The 25659-nt window shown below is 36.0% G+C and overlaps 1 protein-coding gene across 1 annotated transcript in view; it reads left to right on the forward strand.

The window, feature by feature from the left end:
- The window catches only part of NDST4 (N-deacetylase and N-sulfotransferase 4), a 302613-nt gene extending 278567 nt beyond the window's left edge, over window positions 1-24046 (forward strand). Inside the window, exons 9-14 of the mRNA XM_051820067.3 lie at window positions 4002-4125; window positions 5921-6095; window positions 12743-12913; window positions 13922-14031; window positions 18545-18647; window positions 20503-24046. Of these exons, the coding sequence (XP_051676027.3) occupies window positions 4002-4125; window positions 5921-6095; window positions 12743-12913; window positions 13922-14031; window positions 18545-18647; window positions 20503-20622 (803 nt within the window). The 3' untranslated portion in view covers window positions 20623-24046. The remainder of the gene's footprint in view (window positions 1-4001; window positions 4126-5920; window positions 6096-12742; window positions 12914-13921; window positions 14032-18544; window positions 18648-20502) is intronic.
- Window positions 24047-25659: the final 1613 nt, after the last annotated feature.

The following is a 25659-nucleotide window of genomic DNA, read 5'->3' on the forward strand; positions in this document are numbered from 1 at the left end:
TCATCTGTGAGTGCACAAACCATAACACAAAAACAAACAGTCACAATAAATAAGGCTGGCCCAGATGAAGATATTTGTAATACAAACAAGTAGATCATTTTAAAGATTGTGGGGAAAATTCCCAGACTATTAGATATTGATTGTTGAAAGCTTTTCTTCCTCTAGGAACATAAATTGTATTGTTAACAGTAAGTTAACACACATACAGAGAGAGAGAGACCAAACAACACATATTTTTAGATCTATCACTTTTTGTTGTTTAAAATGTGCATTCATTTTCTACCAACTCCCTTACAGCAGTGCTAACTCTGAAATTACCACTAAAGAAATAAAACATTCCTGTGTTATAAAATTATTTTAAAAATTTAATTTAAAGACACATCCTCTATCATTTGTCATATTATTGCTTCTTAGTTCCGCTAGAAAATTACAGGTTTGTAGCTGTAAATCTATTTTCCTTTCTTGTTTGTACTTATAAAGACAGCAAGTTTTATCTTTAGATTTTTATATTTGACATACCAGTAGGGAATGACCTGTAGCTGGTTTTGGCTTTTCCAAGACAAACAAGCAAGCAAGAAATTAAAGAAAAAATGGATGATAACAACTTTTTATGTGCTGTGAAATGGTATTGTAATATGAAAGTGATTATAGTAATCCTTCAAATCAAATCATAGCAATCTGAGCCATATTTTGTTCTCCATATTGCTTTAGTTGGTAAAATACCATTGCTGTCAGAAACTGCAAATTCTGTGCTATGGATCACAGATAGATACTAACAATCTGTCCTTATATGCAAAGTTGCTTGTCAACAAATTAAATATAGTGTCTGCATATTTTACAGTCAACGTGAGGCAGAAAAATTATCCTATAAGGACCATGTTCTCAGTTGTTGTGAGGTGATAACTGAGAGTTGTGATACCCCACTTTGCCATTGCTGAATCTTAAAAGAATTTTCCACCATCTGCAAGTGGGTAAGGGAATAAAGAAAGAGGAAGAGAAGTAAGTGAACATGGTGGCATTCCTGGACCACAAACACTGGGCATCATGGTAGAGTCCTTCCATTATCCCTCAGACAGATATATATTCTTTGTCATTCAAAGTCAAATTTCAGACTTATCCATTATAAAAGAGGATTTCTAATAGGACTAAATGTAACACAATAATTCCAATGTTTTAATTCATTGGCCTTGAATCTTCCAGAAGACCAGTATTCCCACTGTGAATATGAATTTCTCATGATTGGCTGACTTATCCTAGAACATTAAAAATATTGAAGACAAGTTGATTGCATATCATATAAAATAAAAATTTTATTACAGAATGTGAGACCTCTTCTCCCATGAAACATTTGTATCAAAGAAATTGGATTAAAATAAATGCCAATAATAGGTGAAAACATGGGTGACAATAGGAACATATATGTATTTCGAGATAGTGGGCCTAATAAAGCAAGAATCTGCTTCCTTGCATGAGAACACTCTCACTTGCTACCTGTCTGTCAATCTGTCCTCATGTTCTTCCTGCTCCTAATGGCAAGAAGGACTAGGACTCAGAATATAAACATACTGCTGTTGCCAAGGGAAAATCTGGGTAAAATTCTGTAACCACAAGGGTGACTAACATTTCTACATACTGGTCAGTGAGATAAAAAGTACACATTTTGCATATTCAGCAATAATTCAAAAATGTTCCTTTATATATGTATCATCCATCTACATTCAACACCTCAGTGACAGTAAATTCTCATTTCCCTCAGATCTCTTATGTATACCAAAAATCTACCTCTCTCTCTCTCCTCCCCATTCTCATCATATTTTAGATACTTGTATGTAAATCCTATCTTAAAAACTATTAAAAAGAATCATTCCAAATTCCACATTCAATCCTAGCAACTATTCTACTTTTAATTGATTTTTTGGATTTGAAATATTTTTTCTTATCTTTATTGTCTGTGAATTCCTGTTATTTTTCAGGAGCAAATATAATCAGTTCTTCAAGACTTCTCTCAACCCTCAATTTTTATGTTTGAAATTTTCATTCTTTTCAAGGTATTTTTTCTATCTGGCCTTTAGGCCTCTAATTCCATTCTTTTTTTTTAAAGTATTTATTTTATTAATTTGAAAGGCAAAGTGACAGAGACAAAGGGAAAGACAGAAAGATAAAGAGATCTTCCATCCTCTGGTTCACTCCCCAAATGGCTCAGACAGGCAGGTCTGGGCCCAGGTGAAGGCTGGAGCCAGGAACTGCATTTTGCTCTCCCAGGTGGGTATCAGAGTCCCAAGCACTCAGGCTATATTCTGCTGCTTTCCCACGTAAATAATTAGGCAGCTGGATCAGAAGTGGAACATCAGTATCCAAACTGGCACTCCAACATGGGATACCATTGTTGCAAGCTGCAGCTTAAATCTGCTGCACCACAACGCCTGCCCTTCTAATTAAGTTCTTAGTAAATTCTGTTTCTTTCATATTTTGGTGTCTTTTTTAGTGATTTGTATGATTTTGATCCTATATTTGTTAAGTCTTTTAAATTAGTAAGGAAATCTGCATAATGCATTTGTTAATTTTTTGCCATCTCATTTCACTAGGAGCCACCCATTCTAGATATTTTAATGTCTTCTATCCAAGGTGATTGGTCACTGTAGATCTATTGTGACTCTGTCCTTTAGCTATTCAAATCACTTGCAATCTTGGTGATCAGGTAAAGCTGCCAGGATCATACAGTGGCAGTCTTAATATTTTAAGCACCATAGTTTTTGCTCATATAAGCCAAGGTACTTTAGAGCAAAATTCCAGCCCTCTTCTGATCTTTTCTGCTTCCAGATCCCTTGCTGCAATGGTAATTGATCTGTCATCTCACCTGGGTAGCTTATCCTCATCTCTCCCAGGGCTGAGACATCCAACACACTCTCCTCTGTGCTAAAGGATTGACCTTTTCAAGAAGGGAAGCCTTGATTTATGACAGCTGTAATGATCCAGTCATTTTGTGGCCTTGCTGCCCACAGTCCCTGACTGGCTCCGAGGAAAATAAGGTTTAGAGATTACATCTGAGATTTCTAGGATGTGCCCATTAAGAAGGTTTTAAAGCTGATCTGATTCAGCCTACTGCCTCAGTCATCACACTTGAGTGTCCAACATGCTGGGGAGGGGGACAGGTGTGGGTTCAAATGACAATTGTTCTTGATCCTTTCCTATTCTCCCACACTTGCTCAATAACACATTTTTTTTTGACAGGCAGAGTGGACAGTGAGAGAGAGAAACAGAGAGAAAGGTCTTCCTTTTTCCGTTGGTTCACCCCGCAATGGCCGCTGCGGCCGGCGTGCTGCAATAACACATTTTTAAGGGACAGCCTAAAAATGCATTTCTTCCTAGAAGACGTCACTGCCTGTATCATCCATTTTCTTCTAACACCTGGCCATCTCTCATTATGGCACCTTTCTCACTGCATTGCAATTACTTCCGTACTTGACAAGTCCACACAGGCATTTGAGTTTATTGAGGGCAGAAAATATGTCTTGTTGTGATTTATCACTAATCAATATTTCAGGATTATATAGACAGTAACACATTGACCTCTGCTGTATTTTTTGGTTTAATTAATCTAAGTTTGGATGTTAATTGAAGACCCCCCAAGTTTAGGTACTGTGCCTAATACCAGAAAAAGAGATAGAGACACTTGTGCTCTTGATACTTAGCCACTCAACTGGTTCCATGAGGGAAACTGATCCTTGGGATTTCTGAAGTCCTATGACAGCTGGGTCATCAGTCCACTTCACTTTGGCTATGTCCTAAAGAAAACTAGGTATTTAGATAGATAGAATCACAGACACTAATATAAGAACAATTAAATTGTTGCCACAAAAAAAGAACCAAATTGATTTTGAGGAAATCAATTTGATAGTGGAAAGATTTTCCATATTAGTTTTTGAGCAAACAAAATTCTCAACTAATGTTTTGTTTATTCTTTTGCTGCCATATAACCTTACCCTTCTTTTCTGTAACAGGAACAACAGCACTTTATTTATTTCTTCTTATGCACCCTTCTATCATCAGCAATCTCCCAAGCCCAAAAACATTTGAGGAAGTTCAATTCTTTAATGGCAACAATTATCACAAGGGAATTGACTGGTAAGATAAATAACAAAAAATAAACTCCATTGTTAAACACATGCTCAGTTGTTACAGAGCAATTATGGATGTATGCATGGCATCTGCATAATTACCAAATAAATTCATTATGTTCAATTCTACCACATTGAATTAGAAATTGATTTGTAATGATGATATTTTTAATCAGTGTTGCCTGTAATTTCATTTGGACAGTGAAATAATGATAATATTTTTCTGGTAAATTAATAAGACTGAATAAATAACTTTATGGAACATTTTTCATCAGAATTATTCATAAGGATATTTAAAATTCTCTTTAAGCATACTATTATTTTACTGTGCCTTTTTTTACTAAACAAACAATTCGTCTTCACAATGATACTTGAGGAAATGAATAAATCAATAGATTGCTTTATTTTATACTCTGTGACATATATCTTCATTAAGCATATATGTTATATTATGGGCTCATATTTGTCAGGAAACTAATTACAAAGCATTTCAGAAGCCAAATCAATTCTAGTCAGACACAAGAATAAAAAAACATTAATTAGCTCTTCATAAATTATAAAATTAATTAAAAGTCAAAATATACCCCAACGCTAAAACAGAATAATACTGATTATGGAATGATCTTCACTGTGGTGATTTTTTTTCAAGCTGTATCCTAGTTTTCCAAGAAAATATGGCCTTGTATTTCATTTCTAATTCCCAGTTAAATAACACAAATCTCACACGAGGAAACTGCCCTTCAATGCATACATTTATAGATCTCTCTTTATGACATCGTCACACGTGAGACTGCCCTCAGTTAAAGAGCCATTTCTTTTAGGGTTGATACCAGTGAGCATATCTGGCTTCCCATCATGAGTAGTAATGTTTACACTCAGCATCTAAGGTATTACTATCATATGTTACTTTTAAGGGGCTAAATACGTTTTGGAATTAGATTGAAATTTTCCGAAGTGTGACAGCAGGTTTTTTTTTTTTTTCTATATTTGAGAGCTCAAATGGAACACAAAATATTAAGCAGAAATATAGATGGTATTTTTATCACCCCACATTTGGGGAAAATAATAACAAATGTCAGAGACAAAAGCAAGTCTTATATGACTTCTTAATTGCTCTCATTATTTACATCTAAAACATTTAAGGCTTAGAGAAGTGAAGAAATGCAAGAAGGGTTACACACATCATTAAAGTTTTGCACTGAATTAACCTCAGAACATATTGATTCCATAATCTACACGCAGAGGAACGTTCTGACAACATATGGAGGAATGAACCTGCTGAGGCACCACAGGATCAGCTGGCAGGAAAGATCCCCTTAATTACTCTGGATAGACTATAATGTGTTCACATTGCTACATAGACGACAAATTATGCAGAAGTTAAAAAGGGGAGCAAAAATGCCCTGATCTATTTGGAACTTTGTGACTCTTTTGATTTACACTTATTTCAGTCTTGTGAATTTTAATCTCACCTTAAGAATTTCTGCATTCAAGCTTCTGCTTGTCAGGAGTAAGCTTAATGTTTCTGGATTTGGTTTCAGATAGCTCCTAGCACAGAATCTCACCCTCTGTTCCTTATCAGCCTACCTATTCCATCTTACTTCTTCCCTTCCCCAAAATGTGTCATCAGAACCAAAGTATTTCAGATTGCACAATAAAGCATATGGAATATCCACTGTTTAGACTATTACAGCACAATGATCAGAAACTGGTATGAACTAATATAAATATGTTTGAAGTATTTCCTATTCAGAGTAGGACAAGAAAGAAATATTAGATTAATTGTTGTTCTCTGCCTTCAGGTATATGGACTTCTTCCCTACCCCATCCAACATCACCAGTGACTTTCTGTTTGAAAAGAGTGCTAATTACTTTCATTCGGAGGAAGCTCCAAAGCGAGCTGCATCTCTCATCCCCAAAGCCAAGATCATCACCATCCTCATCGACCCCTCAGACAGGGCATACTCCTGGTACCAGGTATGAGCAGTAAATATGTTCAGAGCTTTAATATAAGTAATGGTGAATCATTAATAAAAAGCCCAGATGCATTGAAGAGGTGTGACTAGTGGAGAACTTTTGGAGGAGACAGCAGGAGGTGGTGTTAAGAGGACACCATGTGGGCTGCATTTTTTGAGCAACTGAAAGCCTTTGAAAAAGAGCCACCAGTGTGAGATGACTAGATTTCGTTTAGAAAACTTTTTGTATCATCTGCTATTTGAAGAATAGATTGGAGCATGACAAATGACCATTCAGAGATATTGAATTAAAGTCTCTTGCCATAGTTGTGGGGAGCAACCTGGACTGGACTAAGTTACTGGAATTAAGACTTATTCTATGCATCTGCTCTCCCACAATATGGCGCTGGGAGAGGAGGCAACAGCTTCTACCCAGCTGCCTCTCACCAACTTGACAAGCTGCAGGACCTGCTCCTGATTGGAGGAGAGCAGCGTACTTGGCGTGTGGGCAGCAGAGTTGGGATTGGCGGAAGAGGACTATAAAGGAGGAGAGAGACAACATGCACCAGGAACATCTAAGGGGAACACCTGTGCAGCCCCCGAGAGAGCCGGCCGGCGGTGTGCCGCTCCCCTGCGGAAGTGGGGAATGTGGCCAGGGGGAACTGCCCTTCCACGGAGGTGGAAGGGATAGTAGCCAACCCGGGAAGAACAAGCAGCAAACCCGGGGAGGGCCGAGCAGACGAAAGAACAGCGCAGGGTCCTGTGTCGTTCCTCCACGAAGAGGGGGAGCAACATAATGGTGCCGTGACTCAGATATGAAGCCTAGGCAGGGTTTAGTGTCGTTCCTCCACGAAGACGGGGAGCGACAATAGTGCTGAAGACAAAGTGAAGGTAGAAAAGGTAAAGATAGTTAAGTAGAAACTGAATGAAGGATAAAGTATCAAGAGATGTTTCAGGATTAAAATCTACAGAACCTGGGGCCAGTGCCGTGGCATAGAAGGTAAAGCTGTCCTCTTCAACACCAGCATCCCATGTGGGCACTAGTTCAAGCCCAGGCTGCTCCACTTCCCATACAGCTCCCTGCTAATGCACCTGGGAAAGCAACAAAGATGGCCCAAGTATTTGAGACCCTGCACCCACTAAGGAGACCTCAATGAAGCTCCTGGTTCCTGGGTTTGGGCCAGTCTTGCACCAGCTGATGTAATCTCTCTCTCTCTCTCTCTCTCTCTCTCTCTCTCTCTCCTTCCTTCCTTCTTTCCTTCCTTCCTTCCTTCCTTCCTTTCTTTTCTTTCTCTCTCTCTCTCTCTTTCTTTCTCTCTCTCTCTCTTTCTCCCCATCCTCCCTGTAACTCTTTCAAATATATAAATAAATCATTAAAAAATCTACAGAACATGTTGAGAATGTTGAGGCAGCAGTATCAAGGTTGAGTTGATTTTCTCTCTGAGCATTTGGAAGTCATGAACACACTCTCATGAAAAAAAAAAAAAGAATCAATAAAGAATACAGGTGGAGTGGGGTGGAGTGAGAGGTACTGGGCTAAAGAAGTGCAGGTGATGACCATGACTTGGATATAGCGTTGCCTTAACCAAAAGGAATAGTAATGTAAGCTGACCCTGGGGAGAGGTCTGGGACAAAAACAGTGATTTGTGAATCAGAGATATGAAGCAATAGTCACAAAAATAATTAAATCACTCTAGCAGAAGGTTTAGAGATGTAAGTGTAGAGCAGGATGAAGCAGCAACAGAGACAAGAAAATACAGCCAAATTGATGAAAAAAAGAAGAAATCCAGGAGCATAGGAACACAGAATCCAAGAGACGGCAGACTGCCAAGTAGAGATGGAAATGACAGTGCCAACGAGCTAATAAGAAATAAAACAATTATGCTATAGCAGCCTTGAAGTTTTTTCTTTAAAATGAAAGATGTGGGGGCCAGCGGCGTTGAGCAGTAGATTAATCCTCCACCTGTGGTGCCAGCATCCCATATGGGTGCCAGTTCTAGTCCCAGCTGCCCCTCTTCCAATCCAGCTCTCTGCTATGGCCTGGGAAAAGCAGTAGAAGATGGCCCAAGTCTTTGGGCCCCTGCACCCACGTGGGAGACCAGGAAGAAGCATCTGGCTCCTGGTTTCGGATTGGCATAGCTCCAGCCGTTGCTGTCATTTGGGGAGTGAACCAACGGAACGAAGACCTTTCTCTCTGTCTCTTCCTCTCACCATCTGTAACTCTACCTCTCAAATATATAAAATATTTTTAAAAATAAGTAAATAAAAAAATGAAAGATGTGGAGAGAAGTGGAACCCCTAACAGCAGAGTGAAAAGAGCGAAAACAAGTGGATTAGATCAAGGAATAATTAGGTGGGGATGAAGAAATAAAGGGACCAATTGCAAAAGACTCAGAAGTGTGATTTTGAAGGGGAAAAATAAGACATGCTAACTACACAGAAGCGTACATGAGGTCAAGGAAAGTGAATTATGTGGTGGTGATGATTTGGATTAAGATGAAAAACTTTTAAGGAAAAAGTGAGATAAAGTTAAGGAGAGATATAGGTAATAGGTCCTCTGAAGATCCAGGAAAGGAGGGCTACTGGAAATAGTTTAATAAATAGAAATATGTTTTATTTTTAATTCTTTATTTTTGAGAGAGAGAGCAAGAGAGAGCGAGAGAGGCTATATCCACAGGGTTACTCCCCAAATGCCTGCAAAGACAAGGACTGGGTCAGACCAAAGCTAGGAGCTAGGAACTCCAACCAGATATACACATGGGCAGCAGGAAGACAATTACTGAGCCATCGGCTGCTGCCTCCCAAGATCTGTATTTGCGGGAAGCTGGAGTCAGGCAGCTGATGCGGGCTTTGGATCTGAGCACTTGATTTGGAATGTGGGTGTTTTAACTACCAAACTAAATGCCTACTCCTAGAAATATATCTTAGAAAGCCTAAAATTAACTGTATAGAACAAAGGGAACAGCTATAAACCATAATTAAAACGTTTCCAATCAGTAAGAAAGTTTTAGTTATTCCCTCATTAAATGTCAACTTCTTTTGAGGTGCTGCTGAACATAAACATTTGGATATATCTGAAACATTTAAAAAAACTGACTTTGGACATTTGATATAAATTTTGTAGCTACATTGTTTGTCCTAATCCAATTCTAATAGGATGTTATGTCAATTTCATATCATGATTAATAAAAATTTTCTTTTTCAAAAAACTGGAAAATAACTGATTTTTATTGGCATTAAAATCACAGATAAAATAATGTGGCTTTTTTTTACACAATCCTGTTAAAGAAAATGTTAAATTTTATGAATCAATTACCAAAAATAAACACACCCTTTTGCAGTCTTCCAAGTCTGTAGGCCCACTGGATTCACTCAATAGCCTTTGCTTAGGTCCCCAGCACGCTGAAACCTGGGGGACAGCACATGCTGGTCAACTCAAAGGTATAGGATAGACACATTGAAGTGACCATGATGACCTTCTCCTTTTGGCCAGTCTGGAATCATACAATCTGATGCAAAGGAAGATGATAGTTTTGGGAAGTAACATTTTGAGGAGAGAAAAAGGGGAACTTCAAATCTTTGTACATGAAGGTGGGATAAAGTTGATTGCAAAAGTGTATAGTTGACTACAGTTATGACAGCCTTATTGAAATTGACAATTGAATTTGTGGTGATAGCAGTGTGTGTGTGTGTGTGTGTGTGTATATATATATATATCAAAATCCCAAACATGTGAGTGCATTTTGTGTATGTGTAAATTTAACACACATAGAAATGGATGCTAAGATAAAAACTTATAGGAAATTTTTAAAGAGGAAAATAAGTTTAATAAAGTTATTTTCCTTCTTTTTCCTGAATTTTTATAATGTCTTCAACACATATGTATTGCTGAAAGCAAATAACATTAGACATAAAAAAATATGACATTACAAATGGTATTGCAAGTAGTTGGGAATCTAAGTGAAGTACTTGGATTAGAAACAAGATTCATAAATTACCATATCAGAATCTATGAATCATTATTTCCCATAAGATACAAAAATATGCCTTTCTCACTTTATGAAAACTCACACTGCAAGGCAAGATAAACTTATTTCTGAAAATTGTGCCAAAAGCATTGATGGTAAATCTTAATTAAAAGTGTTGAATTCAAGTATTCAAGGGAAATAGTGAATATTTTCCTGGTAGAAATCATGCTCAGTACTTACAGCAGTTTTAAATTAATTATTTTCCCACATAGAGAAATCAATTTAAATAAAGGAGAATCTATATGATGCAGGTTCTTCTGTGTACCTGGCTCTTCAAATAAATTCTTTGAATATACAGGTTTGAAAGGAATTGTTTTTTCTGATAATACTTTTTATTGTCATATTGGTAAGAGGAGACCCCCAAAGTGCTCCACATTTCAAAATAATGTAGCCTATTACTTAGCTAGTCCTGTCTATTCAGTAAATACCATAAATCCAAAGCTCAGCATGTGTAATTCAGAAACTCCTACAAATGTCACCTGTCACTGTAATTTCTATGCCATATTTTTATAATGGGCCTCACAAAGAAGCTATAGTGCTATTTTTACATAAAATATGTCCCTTTGTGACTTTCTGGTCATATTTTTGTGCTAATCTTCTTGGTTTCAGGAATATAAAAAAAAGTTGATGCTAAAATAGTGTAAATCAATGCAGCACACATCAATATTATCGTTTCTTGAAATAGAAATGCTAGTACCATTGTATCATATTAATATAAACACAGAATGTTTATAATTATTTATTCAAGACACATAATTTCTATGTATTTTGTTAATTAAATGAATGGCATAATCTCCATATATTATATAATAATACAAACACAAGTAACAATGTCAATAGTTAAAATAATATGGGGACTTTTATTAACCCCAGCAATTTGCCACTGCCTTATTACTCTTTAATTATTCATTATTCTCTAGTCATCTTTACTTTTCTAGTTATTTTTACTTCTAACTCACACATAAGGCCCATTACTCACTCAAGACACCTGTTTTTATGCAATTTTATCAGGCTTCACCCTGATAAAACACTTCTATCCATACCCTGTGCTAGATTTTTTCATTTTCACTTCTAGATAACTCTTAAAAGCAATTCAATTATCCACATATATTATCTACTTTGGCTCAAACTTACTGTAGATGATAAACTTCTCTTAGTTTCCATGCTGTTTCTGATCACCAAAACTTTTCTTGTTACATTTTAACTCAAAAATTTCAGCCATTGAAAAATTTCCACCTTTAAGTCAGAATTACACACTTATTGGTCTTCTTGTCACAGCAAGTAACAGTCATCTATAGTCTAATATAGGACTTATTACAATCTATTGTCTCCCACACTAGATTTGATTCATTTGAAGATAATGATTATGCACAATTTATATAATTTTTATTTCCAGAAACTATTGCAGTGTTTCTACTTTATGAAGGAACTTCATAAATGCTTGTGAAGTTCTATTGATTTTGAAATTCAACTCTTGGTCAGCGGCGCGATTCACTAGGCTAAACCTCCGCCTGCAGTGCCGGCACCCTGGGTTCCAGTCCCAGTTGGGGTGCCGGATTCTGTCCTGGTTGCTCCCCTTCCAGTCCAACTCTCTGCTGTGGCCCGGGAAGGCAGTGGAGGATGGCCCAAGTGCTTGGGCTCTGCACCCACATGAGAGACCAGGAGGAAGCACCTGGCTCCTGGCTTCAGATTGCCGCAGCGTGCCAGCTGTAGTGGGCATTTGCGGGGTGAACCAATGGAAAAAGGAAGATGTTTCTCTCTGTCTCTCTCACTGTCTAACTCTGCCTGCCAAGAAAGAAAGAGAGAGAGAGAGAGGGAGGAAGGAAGAAAGAAAGAAGAAAGGGAGGAAGGAAGGAAGGAAGGAAGGAAGGAAGGAAGGAAGGAAGGAAGAAATTCAACTCTCATTGAGTTGGGCTTGCTCTTTCCTGGCCAATGGTAGGTTAGTATGAAGGACAGAGGAGTTGAGGGAAAAAAAAGTTGCAGTAAAGCAGTATTTGAAAATCAGCAAGGCTAGGTAGAAACCCATGGAAGAACAAAAAAATAGGATATTGGGCAACAACAGCATGAATGACACCCAAACAAACATAAAGAATAGCTACCCTCTCTCTCCTTACCTGTAGTACCTGCCACACAGGGATATTGGGAAACTGTCAGAACCTGCAGGTGCACTTGTAATGAACCAATGGGCTGTATAACATAGAAACCTACTCTTACCCATCTCAGTATCTCTTCAGCAGGCTTGATTGTCCTGGCTTCTGACATATTTTCACATGTGATCAGATTCATAAAGAAATGCTTTGTATTCTGCCTCTGTCTAGCCTCTAAACATTGTAGACATCAAGATAACAATAAGCTTAGCTTATAACATGCAGTAAAGACTTTACTTTAAAAAAAGCAATATGGTGATGCCTGTTTTCGTACAGGCGGCCTTTGCCATATTTTCTATTCTAAAGTCAAGTAATCAATCTTTATTATTTTGTGTAATGAAGGAGACATAAACACGTATACAAGTACACCTCGACGCATACAATGAACACACACACACATCCACATAAAACATATACTCACAGAACTCACACACATATGCACATACCTGCTGGGGCATAAAATACTGACTCTACAGTCTACTATCTTCTTAAAGCACCAACGATCACATGAAGATCCAGCTGCCTTGAGATTTAATTTCTATGAAGTTATTACAACTGGTCATTGGGCCCCATCTGACTTAAAGACTTTGCAGAGAAGATGCCTCATTCCTGGATGGTATGCAGTACACATAGAGAGATGGCTGACTTACTTCGACACTTCTCAGGTAAAATCCCAAACTTAGCTACTTATGCATATTATATCATGATTACACTGAAATGTCAAACAGAAAATGTGAATTAACATTGCCACACTTATAATCATAGACAATGAAAAGTTAGGACAATGTGAGGGTTTTTAGCCATTTGATTGCAATAATACTATTAGGTAATTGTTGATTGGCTCTGAAACACATTCTAGAGAGTCTTTTTTTAAATAGTAGCTATTCTAAAATGAGGAGACTCATTGGAAACCACTCTCAACTACTTGTCAAGCAGCGAGTTAGACAATAACATTATGGAGCACCATATGTATGCAGATTCCCACTCGGTGTCTGTCCTTATAAGGAGGTCACATGATAGACTGTAAAACGGAACATGTTTTAGCAGCTCCAGGAACACAGAACAGAAGAAACAAGATTTGAGGAAAGCACCCATACCCTTAACATATCCATTTCAGCTCTGCACAACTGGAGCTCCAGCAAGAAATTCAGGATTGTCATTTTTTAATATTGCTCAGATAATTCTGTTATTCTAAGGAATTGAATCAAAAAACAGGAACAACAATTTCTCCCATTCTTTTCATGGGTTGTAAGAACAGCTTGGGGGGTGGGGAATAATTGGTTAATTTTCATCTGGATGCCCACTGTTTCACAGTCCTTAGCTCAAGGGTTAGCCCAAGGGATTGAGTAGGCTGGATAAGTATCAGATTACACTGCAGATGTAATTTCCACTGAAAATGAAGGAAACTAGCTGTGTTTATTTCTGATTTGCAGTGAAATAAGGTAAGTGTTGTGACTTGTTAAGTCACACAGAAACTATGCCAATAGAAAAGTTTAATTATTGTTTATTTAGAAAGACACAAATATAGGAAATATCAATAGATATACTCAGAAGTGTTTGTTTTCTTCCTTTCATCCTGACCTAATTTAGTAATGCTGTACCAAGTCAGGGGAGCAGCTCCCTCTACTCATTTAGTTTTCTTCTTAATAAAGTGATTATTTTTGATTTTACAGTTACTAATTATTGATGGACAGCAGTTGAGATCTGACCCAGCTACAGTGATGGATGAAGTCCAGAAGTTTCTGGGAGTGACACCGCATTATAATTACTCTGAAGCACTAACGTGAGTCTATTCTCATGCTCGATTTCATTTCCATTATTTGCCATCATAATTTATCACTGGTAGGTGTGTATATAGCATCATTAATACTAGCTATGAATTTCTACATCATTATGCTACTCAAAAGCAGTCAAAGGAATATTTTCATTATTCATGTTGTGTCTTCTTTGTGAATTCCTGGAGCACTTTATCCTATACACTGTTACCTTACAGATATTTTACTTTATGACAAATTTATCTTTTTGTGAGCTTTTTCTTAATATCATTTTGGTTAAGTAAACTTTTTGCCTACCTACTCCAAACAGAAAATGTCCTAGGAATTGACGTTAAAAAGGTGAAAAAGTTACAGCCCTTTCTTCTGGGTAATTTGCAAGATAGAAATGAAATGCTTATGAGAGCTACTATTGCCATGTCTTGGGAAAATAAAACACATCTTAAGGGAATTAAAAATGAAGAAAATATTTGTTAAACATAACAACCCCTTTAAAATCCCAAAACTTTCTAGCAGCCAAAACATTCTTTAAAAAGGCATGTACTTTACTTCTGAAAGACTGCCCTATAAGGACTAATACAGAACCTATTACATTTTAGACAAAATTCAAACAAGCCTGATTATATAATTTCCCAGGTCACAGCAGGTTAAAACCAGCAATTAGACAATTAGAGTGGATAATGAAGGGGCAGAGAAAGCGGTAATAAGATTTGGTTGTTCTTTACCCACTAAAGCAACTTTAATGAAGTTTTTACTTACACGTGGAAATAACAACACAAGGCATGCTCCTGTTGTTTAAGTGGGCAAGCATCTTCTAATATGATTTGCATGAATTGTTGTTGATATTGGATCTTCACTCTCAGCAGCAGTTTAGGTAACAGTTTTATCCTGTTTACTACAAATAGTTGCTTATGTTTTGATAACCATAAAATCATACTTTTGAAGGAGAGATTACAAGCAAGCACAAAATATAAAGTTTTTTACTGTGTCTCACACAAAACAAAAATTAATGATTATAGGGGTGTTCAGTGTAATAAAAGAACTTGAATGGCAAATAACCCTGCTCTAAAAGTTGCCTAACAATTATTTGAGAAAGGCTTGGCATCTTAATTTCACATTTTCATGCCTACTAAAATAAAATCATAAAGCAATGAATTGATCTAACTGGGAGGATTAATGTCCTTTGTTAGACTTAAGGTTCATAAAGTTGCCAGTGCAATAAATGAAACCAAGACTGCAAAATAATTTGGATTCAAGGTTATCACAACTCTATATTTAAAAACCACTTTCAGTACTCTGGATAGCTGTCATCCTCAGGTTTTGCTAAACCCTGCCTTACAACTGCTGCTATGGTGAGCAAGGAGAGATGCAGCCCACCGAGACATCAGCAGTACCTGAAAGCAGGGAAGGAAGATATGCTCAGTGCATGTGTGAATATCCTGGCTCTGTTGCCAGAGCTGTATTTTACCTTAATGCAATTAAATATTCTCATTCTGAGGCAGAAAATGCTGTTTAGGGAAGCCATTGTGCCTTACTTCCCCATCTCATTTTGCACAGCATGCTGAATTGTTTCTCCTCTTGGGAAATTAAAGAAAACCAGAGAAAGCTCTCTGATAGGCAGGGAGCAGATTGAAAAGTCCTGGTTGGATGTGACTCTGTCTTCTTTTTATCCATTTAACTGGTGATATATTAAATTTTAATTGATAACATGTACTAGGACAACCTGGACTGCAAGGATCAGGTCTCTAATAATAGGTTGGGCAGGGAACTGTGAGGAAAATTTCCTTCTCTCCTTAAATGAGTTCACATATGTGCAGAGGCAAATTGCAGGTGCACTGGTATTATAGGAATGGGCCCAGGGCAACAAAATATTCTGCAACTAATTAACTTTACATCCCAGTCAATTAGGCATCATCCTTCTAAAACATCTGCTGAGCAACAAAACTGCAAACCTTTCAATGTTTTATGCGTACATTGAGTCCCATAGTAATACATTTAAAATTTTCCTTCTTATTTGACTCATTATTTCATTGTTTCCTGTCTTGTTAATCCTACACAAAAATCCTTGCATATTTAACTTTAAACAAAATAATTAGGTCACAAATCCTTTCTTCTAAAACTTGGTGCAGCCATAGGAGCAAAGCAGCATTGTATTTCTTTTCATAAGAGTATATGGACCTGACGGCCAGCGCCATGGCTCAATAGGCTAATCCTCCGCCTTGCGGCGCCAGCACACCGGGTTCTAGTCCCAGTCGGGGCGCCGGATTCTGTCCCGGTTGCCCCTCTTCCAGGCCAGCTCTCTGCTGTGGCCGGGGAGTGCAGTGGAGGATGGCCCAAGTGCTTGGGCCCTGCACCCCATGGGAGACCAGGAAAAGCACCTGGCTCCTGGCTTCGGATCAGCCCAATGCGCCGACCGCGGTGGCCATTGGAGAGTGAACCAACGGCAAAAAGGAAGACCTTTCTCTCTGTCTCTCTGTCTCTCTCTCTGTCACTGTCCACTCTGCCTGTCAAAAAAAAAAAAAAAAAAAAAGAGTATATAGGCCTGAATTATGTAATAGGATTTTCAGCCTTCAAAAAAGATAAGAAGTGTTGTCTAATCTTCCACTCACCATTTGTATAACCTGTCTCATGCTATGTGAAAAAAATGATATATTTTTACAATATTCATTTCCTCTTTTTAAAAAAAGAACCATTTTAAAACATACATTTTCTGAACTGTAAGATTTAATTAGGCTTATATTTTGAGAAGCATAGCTATGCTTTATTGAAGCTGTTTAATATATGATTGAAACGTTCAAAGAAAGTTGTTGATATCTTTTGCCAAGGAAATCACATTAATAAGTAAAAAAAAAATCCTAAATGTTCTTTATATATTGGCTGCAGTTTTGATTATTGTGTCTTCATTTTTTAAAAATATTTTATTTATTTATTTGCGGCAGAGTTACAGAAAGTGGGAGAGACAGAAAGAGAGAGGTTTTCCTTCTGCTGATTCACACTCCAAATGGCCACAAAGGCTGGAGCTGGAAAGATATTAAGGCAGGAGCCAAGGTCTTCCTCTGTGTCTCCCACATGGGTGCAAGGGAGCAAGCACTTGGCCTTTCCCAGGCCACAAGCAGTGAGCTGGATCAGAAGAGGAGCAGCTAGAACCCAAAGTAGCATCCATATGGGATGTCAGCACTACAGGCAGAGGCTTCGGTACTATGCCACAATGTTAGCCCTGGGTCTTGATTTTTTTCTTTTTTTATGGATTCATAGGTGAAATAGGATTTTCAATAATTTCAACATAAAATTATCCTACCCTGGATGGGTATTTGGCACAGCAGTTAAGCTAACACTTGGGAAACTCACATTCTTTTTTTTTTTTTTTAATATTTATTTTATTTATTTGAAAGAGTTACACAGAGAGAGAAGGAGAGGCAGAGACGGGGGCAGCGGGGGGGTCTTCCATCTGATGTTCACTCCTCAATTGGCTGCAATGGCCGGAGTCGCACCAATCCAAAGCCAGGAGCCAGGAGTTTCTTCTGGGTCTCCCAAGTGGGTACAGGGACCCAAGGACTTGGGCCATCCTCCACTGCTTTCCCAGGCCATAGCACAGAGCTGGATTGGAAGTGGAGCAGCCAGGTCTTGAACCAGCGCCCATATGGGATGCTGGCGCCTCAGGCCAGGGCGTTAACCACCACAGTGCCAGCCCCAGGAAACTCACATTCTGTATTAGTGTGCTGGGGTTCAAATCTCAGCTCCAGTTTCCATTTCAGTTTCCTGCTACTGCATACCCTACAATACAGCAGATGGTGTGGTGGCTCAAGTATTTAGGTTCCTGCCCTCTACATAAATGACCTGGATTTCAGCCCTGGCTCCTGGTGTTGGCCTGGCCTAGCCCTGGCAGTTACTAGATTTGAGAAGTGAACCAGCAGATGGAAGACCTCTCTCTCTTTCTCTTTGTATCTTCATCTTTTTCTATCTCCATCTCTATAAAATAAATAAATAAATTGGTCTACAGATCTATATTTTTTATTTGATTAGAGCTACTTAAATATAATATATGTTTCTTTAACTTCTCTCAAATCAGTTGAATAATTACCCATAGAAAAAAAAAAAAAAAAAGAAGAAATTATCAATTCCCAACTTGACTCTCACTGGGATTAAACATGACAATAGGTCTGCTCTGATTTCATCATCATTTAAAAAAATCATCTATTATTTTTCACTTTATGTTTCTGTGTAGGAGCAAACTGTTGAAATCCATACTTGATGTATACTAAGCTGATCTTCTGTATATTAAGATAATCAAAAATGAATCTTGATGTGAATGGAAGGGGAGAGGGAGTGGGAAAGGGGAGGGTTGTGGGTGGGAGGGACGGTATGGGGGGGAAGCCATTGTAATCCATAAGTCGTACTTTGGAAATTTATATGCATTAAATAAAAGTTAAAAAAAATTAAATTAAATCAGTGCTTATCCTCTGTTGAGGCTTTCTCACTGAAAATTCTGTCTACAGTATATAATCATTGTATGTTTTACTTTAGGTTTGATCCTCAAAAGGGTTTTTGGTGTCAGTTACTGGAAGGAGGAAAGACCAAATGCCTTGGAAAAGGCAAAGGCCGGAAATATCCACCTATGGATCCAGAGGTAATATTTTCCTAATAGTTTAATTACACAGGCATACAACTGTGCAAACAGCTCTTTCAAAATTAGTCACAGAAATGTTTTCCCTTTTTTTCTGCTCTTTCTTTGGGAATAAATAATTTTATATATTTAGATAATAAATACATATATGATAGATAGATGGGATTGATATGTATCCCTAAAAATTGTTTAACTTGATACACTTCAAACCAAAATACTTACTGAAATATAGTTTTTTTCCAAATGTGCAAAGCAATTGCATAAATAAATTAGTAATTGAGTGATTTGCTATAAAATATACAAATAGTATACTCAAATACTCAATACATATACACAATGTGTACCCCATGCATGATACTGAGCTAAACAATGAAGAAGATAGACAAATAAAACTGTTATGACCCCAGATTTATTATAATATGGATAAATTATAGTCACTGATTTATAATAGATATTATAAAAATGATAAATGAAATTGCAGAAGTGCAGTGATTTCTCAATACAAATGAAACTATGTGAAGAAATACCTTATGTGGCAGACTAGGGTTGGCCACCTAGCCAGCATCAGCTCAGCCAGACAGCACAAGCATTTCTCCTATGATAGCAAGGTGGGCCCAGGGAGGATACAAGTGATGGAAGCGTTACTATGGAGACAGAAGTGCCAGAAGGTCCTTACACTACAGCTTTGAGCTCAATATTTTCAAACGGGTTTTAGGAATCACTTTAATCTGCCAAGAAATCGATATAATGTTCCTACTACTACAGTAAACATCTTATCCCAAATTTTGAGTGTTTACAATATGGTTTAAGGGAAGATCATAATGAAACGCCTGGCAAATGGTCCAAAACAGAATGTAGTTGTCTTAAATCCATTTCCACAGTATACACAAAAGTTGCTAAAGAAGTTTTATGAACAAAAAGACCCATTTTTGTTGAAATATTGGTAAAAGCTTAAGAGAGATGATGAAATTTCTGTCAGAAGAGAAATCAATGAGTGTACTATTGGCACTTCTAACTATAAAGGGAAAATGTCCACCTCCACTATTTTATCAAAGAGATACAGAACCGAGTTAGCTTGTTGGTAATACAAAGAGACATACAGAGAGAAAACTCAAGCATAAGTTTTCTGTTTTCTAGAAATCTATATCATTAAAAGATAAAATTAAAACCATTGATACGTTTTATATTGTTTTAAAGTCATTTCTCGAATAAAGACCAATCTCTTTAGATTGACTAATAATGTAAGAGTTACAAAAAAAATCAAATTTCAGAGACCTCATTGTAGTACAGAGCAAAAACCACTTAATGATTAAGAAAAGTTAATTTTATTTCCTGGCTGATTAGTGATGTGAGAATCTTTTCCTATACCTGTAGCCCATTTATAAACATGAATAAGTAAAATGTCCATGTGTGCTGCAAGTTATTTTTATAATCATGAATTTCAGTTTTATGATTATTTATGCTGATTTTAATTTTTATCCTATGGACCAATTTTGAAAGAATATGTATGTGTTTTTGCAGAACTCACTTCTGTCGATTTGGTGCCTCATCAAGCTCCTTGCTTTTTCTTCTCTAGTGTTATATTCCTGCTGTCAATCTTTCTCTGTGTAGGCTTCACGAATCCAACAATAAAGATGCTATAATGTTAGAGAATATATCTTGGCCTGTTTTTAATTTAAAACTATGTTTTTGTCATATCATTACAAAGGATAAAAAATGAGTTCTATTTGCAGTAAAATATAATAAACAAATATTTTGTATTTAACTATGTTGTAGCAAAATTCCTTAAAAATGTAGGTTACACAATCATGTTTGATGAATAAGTTTTTTTCAAATCTTTTTCTTTTTTGCTTTCCAGTCTAGAACTTTCCTCTCTAATTACTACCGAGATCATAATGTGGAACTGTCCAAACTACTACACAGATTGGGGCAACCTCTGCCCTCCTGGCTGAGACAGGAGCTTCAGAAAGTCAGATAGCACTGGAGACAAGAACCGAGTCTCTCAAGATACTTTTAATGTTAAGTAGAAAGACTGAACCCCACCACATTTATCCCCTTCATGTACCTGTGACTGGGAACAGAGCACTGTGTGAATTCTCTTCAATCTTTCTTTCTAAAATGCTAATGGTTATATATGCACAGATTGGCAATTACTAGCATTAATCCCTGTGTAAGCTTTTCAGAAATAATGTGGGATTTTGTGTCATTATCCAGTTTCTATTGTAAGGGTCATTACACAGCTCAGTTCCTCTGTTAACCACAGTTTTCAACAACTCTATGTATGACTGATAACCCAGAATGAGGTGTCTGTAAATGAGGGTAGTAGTAACCCAATATCTGAGTTAAGGGCTAACATTTTCCCCTTGCTAACTTATAGATATTTGTTCCTTTGCTTTGAAAAGGAATGCTATCATCCCAAACTCTGATTTTTAAATAAGTATTTTTTATTTTATTGACTTCACATATATTTTCCTCTGTTGTTACTCATCTGTATGAATTTCTTTGACTTTAGAAATTATTGTAGCCTCATGTGTTTTTCACCTGTTTCCTCTTGGGAAAAGGGAAATTTCCCAAATCTACTGATATTGCTACTTTATGTGGCTGGGCATGCCATTCTCAGTGAATTTAGTATTGTGGTTTTAATGAAAACTGTCCAGGAGTTTGGGGAAGGGGTCATTAAGGAAATTGGCACTGCACAGGATCACTGTCAGGTGCAGGCCATTTATAAGTGAATCCACAGTGGCACCATACAATCAATCTAGGCATTTTCACCTTGAGAGTGATGCAGTATTCATATATTTTTTCACTATTCAAGATAGAAAAAACTTTATTGATAAGATATGAATTGAAAAAACCAAGGCATTGTGCCTTCTATGTAATATACATATATCTTTGTAAAGCATGGATTTTTCATATATACCAGTACATCTACTATTGTAGAAGATTATGTTTTTACAGCATATCTAAACAAAGAAATATAATCTAAAACTTACCTCTTCAAATATCATTATTTCTCTAACTTAAAACCCATTTCTCAGCCATGCCACCCATTGTTAATTTCTAGAGAAGAAGTGATGTTCTTCCTCTCATAGAGTTGTAGGTCCTGTCTTATTTGGAGGTCATTGTCATGCTTGTTGGATTTTATCCCATTTGTCAATGAAGATATATTATGGCTTTGTCAATATTTTCAGTGATACACGAAGGTAAAATTTCAACAGGACAGTAAATCACACAGACTTTGGTAACATTATCCATCAATTCACATTTCCTCCAGAGAAATTTTTCTATGGTCTGTAAATAATACTACTTTTTCTTATAATTTGAGTAATTGATTCAATAGCAAAATGAAGATCTTTGTTTTTGTTGTTTTAAGCAAGCAATTAAAATCTGAGTGTTCTTAAAGAGAAACAGGATTTTTACATCTTTTGTCTCAGATCCCAACTTTGCATTAATACATCATTAAGATTTTTGTTTGTTTTCCTAGCAGACTTAGAAGCTCTTAATCTTTTTCAGAAAGATGAAGGACTTTTCTTGAGCATGGGTGAATGTAAATCACTATTACTTTTGTTGTTCCACTGTTAACTGTGATTCTCAAATTCTCAAGCTTGTTATCCAGGTGAGCTTGTGCTTCTCAGATGCCTTTCATCGTACATAAATCATTGCGATTGTGTATTTAGAGTTCTGAGTTTTGGTTGATTTGTTTACTAGTTTCCTCCAGTTTGAAATTTAATGATTTTCTTGAAATAAAGATTAACATTTTTGCCCAAGTGGGATGAAAAATATGTTTATAGACTGGAAGGCAGATATTTTTCACATCAAGTAAAATTCATGTAATTCAAGGTTGCCCAACTTGTCATCAGAATTCTTAAAATATGCCTTATTTTCTGCATTTCCTCATTTTTCTCTAAACTATGTATATAGTATCATTGATGTACCTATAAACATCTGTGAGGAAAATTTCTCCAAACTCGAGTAATTGCTTGTTTCAATCAATGCATACATTTTTTCTTACAAGTTTAACAATGAAGACAACAAACCATTTTTTCTTTAATTTTGTAGTTCATCTTCATCTTAATAAATCACTTAAAGGGACTCTGAGCTATGAGATTGTACTATAATAAATCAGGAAAAATTTCAGGTTAAAGAATGTCTTGATTTTCTCATATTTTACCCACCTCAGAATTGTTGACTCCAATTTTAATATGTGTGATCCTTTAAAATTTTAAATAAATACTCTCATGGTCTTAAGGGACATACTTTACTTTCTTTACTTTTAAACAACTTCCTAAGACATTGAAGCATTTCAAGCTGTTTCTCTTCTTTTTTTTTCTATTCTTTACTCTAGTTATTCAACTTATGAAAGAAATTTTTGATTACTTCATACTAATAAAGGCAGAAACAATATTTTCTTGTAAGTCTTCACCAAAATATCATGTTTGCTTGTCAAATACTAGTCTCTAAAAATTATATTACAAAAAGTCATCCAAAATCAAATGTTGTTATATTTAACAAAAGTCCAAAGAGAATTAAATAAGCAATAAGGAAGAGAGTCAATGAGAAAAATGTATACTCCATCACTGTATTGTTTCCTTTAAAAGATAGTCATTTATTTCTCTAAGAGATTTTGTTTTTCTGAATTTTAACAAATGAATTTATATTTGTCTGGTGTAGCTTTTGTTCCTCCTTTCACTGTTTTAATGTAAAATAAATTGATTGATTATAAGTATTGGATTTATTTGTAATTATAGAAAATATGAAAATTTTGTCACAATAATATTTTAAAATTCTATTTCTTGTCACTATCTGATAATCACTTGCTTGATGGAAGTCTCTCAAAAAAATTCTGTCTAATGATTTTAAAAAGCAAGAACTTTAGTATTCTTGCAAGTAGAAGTTTTCTTGTTTAGAGGAATTCAGCATAACTATGGATATATTTTTCTAATTATTTGTATATATAAGTAAATGTACAAGCGTTTATGTGGTGTTTGAGAAACTTCAACTTGCTTTTTAACAGACAGTTAGATGGGTGGGGGAAGCCAAGAGATAATTTTGTATTTACTGAAATGGAAACTGTTAAAAATATCTTATGTAGAATGTGTAATACATACCATTGGTATTCACTTCTTCAGAATAAATACTACTGCAGGTATGACCACTAGAGCAACGTTTCTCCTCTAAAATTCCTGGTTTTAATCAATAATGTTCACTGTATACAGATTCCCTGAATTCTACAATATAGTGAGTATGATCAGGGGGTATGAGAATGGACTTTGGATATTCAGACTATCCCAGTTCTGCCTCTCACTAGCTTGTGATCTTAGGCAATTTACAGAACCTCCATGAGCCACAATTTTCTTTTCTGTAAAATAGAGACAATAAACTAATTACTCATTGGGCTATTATAGACATCAAATTAGAATGTATTTCAATAACTTAGTACAATATCTGATGTAGTGGTGCTGAAACACGTTAGTTACAAAAATAAGATACAGTATTCAAACCACTCTCTATTCTTATTAAACAAGAATTTGTTATACTCCCTTAAAATGAAACATAAGTTATCTTAAATATTGAAAGATATTTGTTTAAAATGGTAAACCATACTCCTCATCACTATTGACAGGTAAATTTTGCACTGCTCCCTGATGTTTTCTACTGATTGACATTTATAGCAGGGTAGTTCCATTCAATTCATTCTACTGAAGTCTCTTTATCCCTTCCCTCCCTTCTACTGCATTGTCAATTCATTCTACATACTGCATACTTCATGCATGTCTACAACCTAAATTATAGAATACTGTTTATGTTCTATAGTAGTAGAATATCTGCCTTGTACCTGCTGTACTTAAAGTAGGATATCTACGGTGTACCTACATTTTAAATATTTCTCCTGGATTCCGTCATAAATGAACAGAGATTCTATAAAAAAAACATAATATCTAGAGCTACAGATTCCTCAATCAAAAAATATTTTTAATAAAGGTAAATATATGGAGGCCAAATGTATATGTATGAAGGAATACATATGGCACATTTAATAAAAGAATCTGCATTATCAATATATGTACTTAAATATAACAAGAAAATTTGAATTCTGCCCTTCTTTATCTGCAACCTCAGCTTCTTCTAATAAGATAGTAACACAAATTAAAACACTTTATTATATTTAAATATATTTCCCATATATTCATTAATAATAAACATTATTTTTGCATTTTATTACAAATGCACAAGATTTCAGACCTGAAAAAAGCCTGTACAAATAATTAGCTTGCATTCAAACAATTTTTGCTGTTTTTCATATGTTGAAATTCATAAATCACCAAAGACTAGAATATAGCAGATAAAAGTTCATCAAACATTACTGAAGCATGTTAAATGGTATAAATTTAGTTAATAGTTTGCCCAACCTTAATATCTATCATCAACATTCTCACTTTGTTCTACTTTCCACTCTGAAATTTCATTCATGTCTTTAGATGCCGGAAGTAATGACTCCAAAATCTGTTAATCTCTGTCTAAATATCTGCCTGACACCTTGGTTCAGTGCACTCAAAATTGCACTCTCTTCCTTTCAAAGTAGTTTCTGCTCCTCTTCTACTTTTTTTTTCTTTTATTGCCTACAATCAACCAGACTAAGCTTTTATTTCTCATAGGACTATTTGTGTTCCATAAGCCCAAGTTACCCTATTATTTCCCTGACTCTTTTACTTACCTATAGGTGCACAATAGAAATATAAAGCAAGTTACAAATGGAAGCCACACTAGAAAATCATACAAGATGAAATTAATTTTAATATTTTATTTAAAATATCAAAATATACAACATGGAATCAGTTTAAAATTATTATTGAGATACTTAATGCTCTTTTTCATGCTGCATCTTTGAAATTTACTTTATATTTCATCATTATAGCACCTAAGAAATTGGACCTGATACACTTGAAATGTTCAATGGCCTCATGGAACTAGAGACCACCCAACTCTAACTTCTATACTCTACATCTATTCTAAC

The sequence above is a fragment of the Oryctolagus cuniculus genome, chromosome 8 (genome assembly GCF_051225735.1).
Source record: "Oryctolagus cuniculus isolate XC-2025 breed Fujian yellow rabbit chromosome 8, ASM5122573v1, whole genome shotgun sequence".
Classification (NCBI taxonomy): domain Eukaryota; kingdom Metazoa; phylum Chordata; class Mammalia; order Lagomorpha; family Leporidae; genus Oryctolagus; species Oryctolagus cuniculus.